Here is a 9,984-nt window from a genome sequence, read left to right on the forward strand (position 1 = left end):
GCGAGAGCTGCGCAAGCACGACGCGCAGGAACACCAGGTAAGGCTGCTGGAGGCGGCGGAGATGCGGCGGCTGGAGGAGCAGCTCCGCGTGCTGCGCGGCGCGCGGGGGCGAGAGCTGCGCAAGCACGACGCGCAGGAACACCAGGTAAGGCTGCTGGAGGCGGCGGAGATGCGGCGGCTGGAGGAGCAGCTCCGCGTGCTGCGCGGCGCGCGGGGGCGAGAGCTGCGCAAGCACGACGCGCAGGAACACCAGGTAAGGCTGCTGGAGGCGGCGGAGATGCGGCGGCTGGAGGAGCAGCTCCGCGTGCTGCGCGGCGCGCGGGGGCGAGAGCTGCGCAAGCACGACGCGCAGGAACACCAGGTAAGGCTGCTGGAGGCGGCGGAGATGCGGCGGCTGGAGGAGCAGCTCCGCGTGCTGCGCGGCGCGCGGGGGCGAGAGCTGCGCAAGCACGACGCGCAGGAACACCAGGTAAGGCTGCTGGAGGCGGCGGAGATGCGGCGGCTGGAGGAGCAGCTCCGCGTGCTGCGCGGCGCGCGGGGGCGAGAGCTGCGCAAGCACGACGCGCAGGAACACCAGGTAAGGCTGCTGGAGGCGGCGGAGATGCGGCGGCTGGAGGAGCAGCTCCGCGTGCTGCGCGGCGCGCGGGGGCGAGAGCTGCGCAAGCACGACGCGCAGGAACACCAGGTAAGGCTGCTGGAGGCGGCGGAGATGCGGCGGCTGGAGGAGCAGCTCCGCGTGCTGCGCGGCGCGCGGGGGCGAGAGCTGCGCAAGCACGACGCGCAGGAACACCAGGTAAGGCTGCTGGAGGCGGCGGAGATGCGGCGGCTGGAGGAGCAGCTCCGCGTGCTGCGCGGCGCGCGGGGGCGAGAGCTGCGCAAGCACGACGCGCAGGAACACCAGGTAAGGCTGCTGGAGGCGGCGGAGATGCGGCGGCTGGAGGAGCAGCTCCGCGTGCTGCGCGGCGCGCGGGGGCGAGAGCTGCGCAAGCACGACGCGCAGGAACACCAGGTAAGGCTGCTGGAGGCGGCGGAGATGCGGCGGCTGGAGGAGCAGCTCCGCGTGCTGCGCGGCGCGCGGGGGCGAGAGCTGCGCAAGCACGACGCGCAGGAACACCAGGTAAGGCTGCTGGAGGCGGCGGAGATGCGGCGGCTGGAGGAGCAGCTCCGCGTGCTGCGCGGCGCGCGGGGGCGAGAGCTGCGCAAGCACGACGCGCAGGAACACCAGGTAAGGCTGCTGGAGGCGGCGGAGATGCGGCGGCTGGAGGAGCAGCTCCGCGTGCTGCGCGGCGCGCGGGGGCGAGAGCTGCGCAAGCACGACGCGCAGGAACACCAGGTAAGGCTGCTGGAGGCGGCGGAGATGCGGCGGCTGGAGGAGCAGCTCCGCGTGCTGCGCGGCGCGCGGGGGCGAGAGCTGCGCAAGCACGACGCGCAGGAACACCAGGTAAGGCTGCTGGAGGCGGCGGAGATGCGGCGGCTGGAGGAGCAGCTCCGCGTGCTGCGCGGCGCGCGGGGGCGAGAGCTGCGCAAGCACGACGCGCAGGAACACCAGGTAAGGCTGCTGGAGGCGGCGGAGATGCGGCGGCTGGAGGAGCAGCTCCGCGTGCTGCGCGGCGCGCGGGGGCGAGAGCTGCGCAAGCACGACGCGCAGGAACACCAGGTAAGGCTGCTGGAGGCGGCGGAGATGCGGCGGCTGGAGGAGCAGCTCCGCGTGCTGCGCGGCGCGCGGGGGCGAGAGCTGCGCAAGCACGACGCGCAGGAACACCAGGTAAGGCTGCTGGAGGCGGCGGAGATGCGGCGGCTGGAGGAGCAGCTCCGCGTGCTGCGCGGCGCGCGGGGGCGAGAGCTGCGCAAGCACGACGCGCAGGAACACCAGGTAAGGCTGCTGGAGGCGGCGGAGATGCGGCGGCTGGAGGAGCAGCTCCGCGTGCTGCGCGGCGCGCGGGGGCGAGAGCTGCGCAAGCACGACGCGCAGGAACACCAGGTAAGGCTGCTGGAGGCGGCGGAGATGCGGCGGCTGGAGGAGCAGCTCCGCGTGCTGCGCGGCGCGCGGGGGCGAGAGCTGCGCAAGCACGACGCGCAGGAACACCAGGTAAGGCTGCTGGAGGCGGCGGAGATGCGGCGGCTGGAGGAGCAGCTCCGCGTGCTGCGCGGCGCGCGGGGGCGAGAGCTGCGCAAGCACGACGCGCAGGAACACCAGGTAAGGCTGCTGGAGGCGGCGGAGATGCGGCGGCTGGAGGAGCAGCTCCGCGTGCTGCGCGGCGCGCGGGGGCGAGAGCTGCGCAAGCACGACGCGCAGGAACACCAGGTAAGGCTGCTGGAGGCGGCGGAGATGCGGCGGCTGGAGGAGCAGCTCCGCGTGCTGCGCGGCGCGCGGGGGCGAGAGCTGCGCAAGCACGACGCGCAGGAACACCAGGTAAGGCTGCTGGAGGCGGCGGAGATGCGGCGGCTGGAGGAGCAGCTCCGCGTGCTGCGCGGCGCGCGGGGGCGAGAGCTGCGCAAGCACGACGCGCAGGAACACCAGGTAAGGCTGCTGGAGGCGGCGGAGATGCGGCGGCTGGAGGAGCAGCTCCGCGTGCTGCGCGGCGCGCGGGGGCGAGAGCTGCGCAAGCACGACGCGCAGGAACACCAGGTAAGGCTGCTGGAGGCGGCGGAGATGCGGCGGCTGGAGGAGCAGCTCCGCGTGCTGCGCGGCGCGCGGGGGCGAGAGCTGCGCAAGCACGACGCGCAGGAACACCAGGTAAGGCTGCTGGAGGCGGCGGAGATGCGGCGGCTGGAGGAGCAGCTCCGCGTGCTGCGCGGCGCGCGGGGGCGAGAGCTGCGCAAGCACGACGCGCAGGAACACCAGGTAAGGCTGCTGGAGGCGGCGGAGATGCGGCGGCTGGAGGAGCAGCTCCGCGTGCTGCGCGGCGCGCGGGGGCGAGAGCTGCGCAAGCACGACGCGCAGGAACACCAGGTAAGGCTGCTGGAGGCGGCGGAGATGCGGCGGCTGGAGGAGCAGCTCCGCGTGCTGCGCGGCGCGCGGGGGCGAGAGCTGCGCAAGCACGACGCGCAGGAACACCAGGTAAGGCTGCTGGAGGCGGCGGAGATGCGGCGGCTGGAGGAGCAGCTCCGCGTGCTGCGCGGCGCGCGGGGGCGAGAGCTGCGCAAGCACGACGCGCAGGAACACCAGGTAAGGCTGCTGGAGGCGGCGGAGATGCGGCGGCTGGAGGAGCAGCTCCGCGTGCTGCGCGGCGCGCGGGGGCGAGAGCTGCGCAAGCACGACGCGCAGGAACACCAGGTAAGGCTGCTGGAGGCGGCGGAGATGCGGCGGCTGGAGGAGCAGCTCCGCGTGCTGCGCGGCGCGCGGGGGCGAGAGCTGCGCAAGCACGACGCGCAGGAACACCAGGTAAGGCTGCTGGAGGCGGCGGAGATGCGGCGGCTGGAGGAGCAGCTCCGCGTGCTGCGCGGCGCGCGGGGGCGAGAGCTGCGCAAGCACGACGCGCAGGAACACCAGGTAAGGCTGCTGGAGGCGGCGGAGATGCGGCGGCTGGAGGAGCAGCTCCGCGTGCTGCGCGGCGCGCGGGGGCGAGAGCTGCGCAAGCACGACGCGCAGGAACACCAGGTATGTACATTGCTAAGAGAATATGTATATGTTATACCAAAGATAGATATAACTCCGTAATAGATGTTTACAGTCTAAGGAAAAAACGTGCCTCGAAAATCAAGAAAATTTGATTCTCGTTCAGAGGGCGCCACTAGTTTTGGCCCACTGTCGTATAGATGGCGTTGACTGTTTCGTTTGTTATTAAACAATTTTAACGCATATCAGTGAGGGAACATGGGTCAAAATCATAAAAATAATTAATGCATATAAAAAAAAATTATTTATCTATATTTAAATACATTTTATCGTATTTTTATAAATCTTAATTTTTAGTTTTAAAGTGTGTCGACAGATGGCAGTGAATTTACTGGGGTTACAAAATTTACAATGACAGTACCGCTCTAGTATAAGTTACTCTATGGTCTTAGTAAATTTTGTAACCACAGTAAATTTACTGTCATCTGTCGACACACGATTAAAACTAAAAATGAAAATGTATAAAAATATCCAAAAATGTTTATATATAAGGATACATGTTTTTTTTATTTGTATTTATTATTTTTATGTGATTTTGACCCATGTTCTTTCACTGATATGTGTTAAAATTGTTAAATAACGAACGGAACCGTCAACGCCATCTAGTCGAGAATAAGTCAAAGGTGTAAGCGCCGTGTATGCGAGAATCAATATTTTTTTCGAGGCACGTTTTTTCCTTAGACTTTTATTCATCTTATACGGAGTTGCAATAGGTCTTTGGTACATGCTAATTTATTTATAGAAAGACATGGAGATTTTCCATTGAACTATTATTACTTAACGTATAGAACCGGCACAGAGAACCAGTATTTTGCGCCATGAGTTGATGTTGTTTTGACATCAAACCATAATAGAAGTGCAGCAAGAAAGCGACCTAAACGCGTACCTGTAGGCCGAGCACATGATTGACGCGACAGTATCTCGCCGCGAAATAGACTACCCATCTTTTACTAACTATATGAATTAAAGGGGGACGGGTAGTCTATGTCACGGCGATATACTCTCGCGCCAATCAGGCACTTACGACGTTTTGGCCGCGTGTTATATGTTTTGTGATTGCGACAATTTTATTGTTTGGTATGGCTTGTCTATAATAATTATAACTTAAACTTCAGAAAAAAGTGTACCATTTTTTTAAAACTAACAACTCTTGGGTTATTTAGTCTCAGAATCACGACAACTATTGATTAAAACAAAGAAGTGTCCCCAGTTTTTCATACAAATTTTGATTGTCTGTTTTATGACGGTCGGTTCAAACAAAATGTATGACATAATGCGTTACAAAACTGAATTTTTTTTTCGGACACTTTTTTCTTTTTAAATCGATAATCCTCGTGATTCTGAGTAGAAATACTCAAAACTTGATGGCTGCTCGGTAAAAAGTAAATGATACACTTTTCTCTGAAAATGCTCATACATATACAAAGGAACATATGATGGAATCATCGTCGGATTGATCAACCTGCAGCTGAGAACATTCAACATAAATTAATCTAATGCTATAAATTTTATCCATTTAGTTCAATAGAGCGCCTACCCAGTCTAGGATGTAATTTTATGTTGTGTAACTTTAATATTTTTTGTAATTGTTTTGTGTCCTATGTAATAACTAACCATAATTTAATTACCTATGTTACCTACATGTAAATATTAATTGTACCTATACTAACACACTATGGACCACGGTCTGCAATAAATATTTCAATTTCAATTAATTCGTGCCAGCTTTGCTAAATCCTTCTATGGTTAAAACATGTTATTCTATCTTACAGATGAAAGAAAACGCAACAGACTATGAAAAGAAGCGAACGGCGCTACAAAAAGAAATAGATTTAGAGCAACAGACGCTACTCCGCGCGCGCACACACACGCACACTTCACGCAGCGACGGACTACCCGCTAAACCCTCCAAGATACCCTTCTACTACCCCTCCGTCCACAAGGCCAAGGAGAAAAAACACTTCTCAACCAACATACCAGATAAATCTATCTTCTCACCAAACTACGATGTCGACAGCTATCTACGAAAAAACCTCAATCCTTCCAAAGAAATGCTCAGCTCTCGACTAGACACCGCTAGTACAGAATGCCTCGCTTCTAAGTATCTCGGCCGGTACGACAGGGAATCTAGGTTAACAGACAAAAACAGTGATAAAGAGGATAGGTTAAGTAAAGGTAAGTTAGTAGTAGAAGCGCTCGTCCACGACCGTCCGAAATACGAGTCTAAAGATAACGATAATCCCATACCAGTGTTAAGGCATTCGCCGGTTAATGTGAAGAATGTGCAGATAAACACGGACTTAAGCGAAGCGATGCAAGTTGTAGACGATAAGTGGAAAGTGCCTGTGGTTCAGAAGAATATTTTGAAGAGTTTGCCAAATGAGGAGGGTAAGAGTGTGAGTATACTCACGCAGTTGGGGTCCATTAGGAGGCAGCTGCAACTTGAACAGTTGAAGTTGGATAAAATGCTGACGAAAGACAGCGCTTGAGGTGCTAAATTATGTCTATTAAGTGCAGTTTTTACTAGCTAATCGGTCATTTTCAGAAAATATTTATTATACTTTTGGGTTCGTGATTCTGTGTGGCAAAAATGTGTTAAGATGGTCATAGGTACTAAACTAATTTCCGCATGGGACTAGCCACCAAATTAGGCAAAAAAATGTAATGGACACCTTGAGGGCGCGAAGTAGATGAAACGTGACTCAAAGGTATATTTTTACACGATTTTCATATCGGTCCCATGGGAAACCTTGCTCAGAATGATACATTTCTTATACATTTTTGACAGGGTACGCGACCCCAATATTACCCAGTATAAAGCTGATTATAAGAAGCAAACCACATACACTGAGAGGTTGCAATTTAGATAATATTAACATTACCCGCATGTCTAACATGCTTTACTAAAAATAGCTTCTGAGCATATATTGGCTTATAACCTAACCATAAAAGATTCCATAATGTTACACCTATATTAGTCGCATTAATGTATCTTATCAATATGTGTTGTGTTTATTCTATAATTTCTGCATTTAAAAAGTTCTCCCAGGCTATGTTCTAAAAGATCTCAATTATTATGGAGCACGTTTACTAAGTTTAGGTACCATCAAATATTACTCCAACCAAACCAAGAGAGATTAGTATTTTGTGGTATCTTAACACACATTAGATATAAAATATAATTTAAATCATTTGTATTTGAATCGAATATACCTAATAATACGTGTCCGTAGATTAATAATTAATTAATAATTAGTTCAAATGATTAATTTTATAAGTTTTCTAGAACAATTAATACAGATTTAAATATTAGGTCCTTACCTATTAAATTGGCGTTTTTTTTCACAGATTATTTTGTACGTAATTTATTCATTTTAATTGCAACTTCCAAATTATTTTTTAATTTCAATAGTAGATTACACAAAGGTTTTAAATACACATAATAGGTTTTTTATTTGTTTAGTGTTTTAAATTAAAGCTTGAAAACCATCCTTTTCAATTTTATTACATATACATAGTTGGTGCTAACAATTATTTAAGTAAATAAGATATGTGTAACGTAGTTTTCAATATTCCTAACAAAATTTAGTTTGGTTTGAATTTGACATTGCTAAATGATCCGCAAAATTCAATGTATGAAAATCACAGTTTTCATAAAATTCTCCATACAAAACACCAATTTCATAGGTAAGGACTTAATATTAATTAAATAATGCCAAAGTTAACTATCTGCATGACAATTATTTAATGTTTGTAGCATGTCTAATTCCAGTTAAATGTTAAGTTTTAACTATTAGTCAATAAGCATGTTTTAAATACAAGTATGTACTTGAATGTCATTTTAATAATTTTTTAGCGTGGTTTTATTTAATTGTTTTATCCTAGTTTACATATTTCCAAGTAAGGTGGCGATTCAAACTATTTTAGACCAGAAATCGACTATTTGTTATCGGCACCTTACATTAATATTTCCTTTTTTTTAAATATTTTTATTATTTTATTTAAATTGATGTTTTCATTGCTAATCTAGCAGTGCCAAAAACAACTATTTCTTCCTAGTTAATGGGGTACTATTTATTAAAACAACGCACCTAGTTACTTTTATTATCTTATATCTAAATAAGAACAAAAATTGAGTTCAGATTTATTGTTACTCTAGTTATTATTGACCAATAAACCGCGAGCTACGCATTACGAGCGTAGGAAAAACCGTGTAGCGAAAATCGTCTACGAACAGACCCCCTAGCGTAGGCCGTAGCCCTTTAGAGGGGGGTTTGAAGGACCATTTTTTCGGTTTTTCACTTACTTGGAAACTGCGTCTTAGCTACTTAGACAAAACAAGGCTGATTAAATTTGCTACAAGTTTAAGTTAGTCAAGTTTTTTGATATCTTGAATAGTTTTCGAGATATCCGTTTTTACCCTTTGGGTACGGAACCCTAAAAATGGGACCTTCAAACCCCCCTCTCCCCCCCGGCTCAAGGGCTACGGCCGGGACTTGTTATCATGTTCACCTCCTAACTAGTTCAAACAAAGTTACGAAGTCAAGTATTGTGTTCCAAGCATTTCCCTCCCTCTACAACTTTTTTTTTAAGAATTCGTTGCCTGGCCTAATAGTAGGTATAATTGGTCAAGCAAATCTTGTCAGTAAATAGGAACAAAGAAAACTATACTCATCCTTTTCTTTTGGGTGCTAGTACTAGTGTAAGACAAAGATAGTATGATTCTCTCTGTCTATGTTTGAAATGAGACAGTCCCTTGACAAACTATATATATATATGTAGTTATATTATATTATGCATTAGGGTTACACTGAAAGTAGGCTGTGAAATTGCCTATAATATATTTAAAAACAACTACCGCCACATATTCTCTAAATTCATGGAAATTGATTTTATTTGTATAGAAAGCTCACGAAAGCTAGCGAGGATTTTACGTGAATATTATGATAGTTAAGTACAAATCTGGCACCAGACGTGACATGAACATCTTAAGCTATAATTTGAATAGCACGTAATGAGAGAGCTTGTAATGTAGATATGATACAGTAGGAGGTAAAAGCTACGTAAAATAATTATTTTTGTATTTTGCTACTAGTAGCTAGGTATTGAAATAGTTTTGCATAATTTCACAGGAAATGTTATGTTATTGCCAAAAAAATATGTTCTAAATAATCTAAATATTGATAATTTAATTATAAAGTTATCAAAATGTATCAATCACCTTGTTGTTCACATTGAATATTGCACTTGTAACAGCTTTATAATATGAGCGACCACGGTGCTCACAAATATCTGAACACGTTTCTATTACCAATGTGTTAGTAGAGCTCGTCAGATACTTTACAGTACATATGGTACTACTTTCTCGCACTAGTGCGTCAAATAGCACTTTTCGTGCATATGTCGAAAGTTTAAAGGGCCATATGTACTGTAAAACGTTGTACGATACACGTGCGAATAGGTAATTCGCAACTCGTGTCGATTTAAAACACTCCCTGCGGTCGTGTTTTAATTTATCGCCACTCGTTTCGAATTTCCTCTTTTCCGCACTTGTATCGTAAATAACTATTTGACCACCTTGGTCGCTAAGATCGCAGCATTTATTGTTTTATTCACTCAGACATATCCATTGCAATGTTAGTGCAATAGTTCTGTAGAAAATTATAATAATTTTATTTAAATAAAAATGTTCAAAACATCTGGTTTTCTTGGTATATGCTTTTTAGTTACAATTAATTAACCAAAATTCATGGGACAGACTTAATGGGATAGGGAGGATTTAAATAACATAAAAATTTGTTTTTTAAATGTTTAATAAATGAAATTGGCTTTGACGACAACTTTGACAACTCAATATAACAATTTGATCGTAAGCTAGGGAATAACTAGTGGACAAATATCTGATACCCCAAGTGAATCCCTGTCTAAAGAAAAGAACCTGCAACTCAATAGTTGTGTCAAATTTGCTAACACGCAAATTATATTTTTCCTGCCATAAAAATTTATATATTTTTAATTTTATAAACTGAAGAAAAAAACGAAAAATAATATACTTAATCACAAATAGATAATTTTTTCAGTTATACAGTAATGTACTGTATATTTTATTAAGAGGTCCCGGAATGGGGTTGGCAACTGTCAAAGGTTTGCAGAGATGGCGCCATCATAGCTTGCCCCTTTTTCTATGAGATTTGGCTTAAAGGGCTGGCATCCAGGGCATTTAAAAAACAAAAATTTGACACAATTCTAGGGATTGACAGGGCAAGTTATGCTGGCGCCATCTGCTAATTATTTCGACCGGCCATCTTCATTCGGAAAAAATTCGAAAGCTGCCGATAAACCACATTAGAAAACAACGTCTGACT

At 48.2% G+C, this 9,984-nt stretch overlaps 1 protein-coding gene across 1 annotated transcript in view; it reads left to right on the plus strand.

Annotated features, from left to right (window-relative positions):
• LOC134753631 (zinc finger CCCH domain-containing protein 13-like) overlaps nucleotides 1-9,317 on the plus strand; it is a 35,179-nt gene extending 25,862 nt beyond the window's left edge. The window contains exon 10 of the mRNA XM_063689570.1: nucleotides 5,392-9,317. Coding sequence (XP_063545640.1) covers nucleotides 5,392-6,108 — 717 coding nt within the window. The 3' untranslated portion in view covers nucleotides 6,109-9,317. The remainder of the gene's footprint in view (nucleotides 1-5,391) is intronic.
• The last annotated feature ends 667 nt before the right edge of the window (nucleotides 9,318-9,984 follow it).

This window comes from Cydia strobilella, chromosome 2, assembly GCF_947568885.1.
Source record: "Cydia strobilella chromosome 2, ilCydStro3.1, whole genome shotgun sequence".
In the NCBI taxonomy this organism is placed as follows: domain Eukaryota; kingdom Metazoa; phylum Arthropoda; class Insecta; order Lepidoptera; family Tortricidae; genus Cydia; species Cydia strobilella.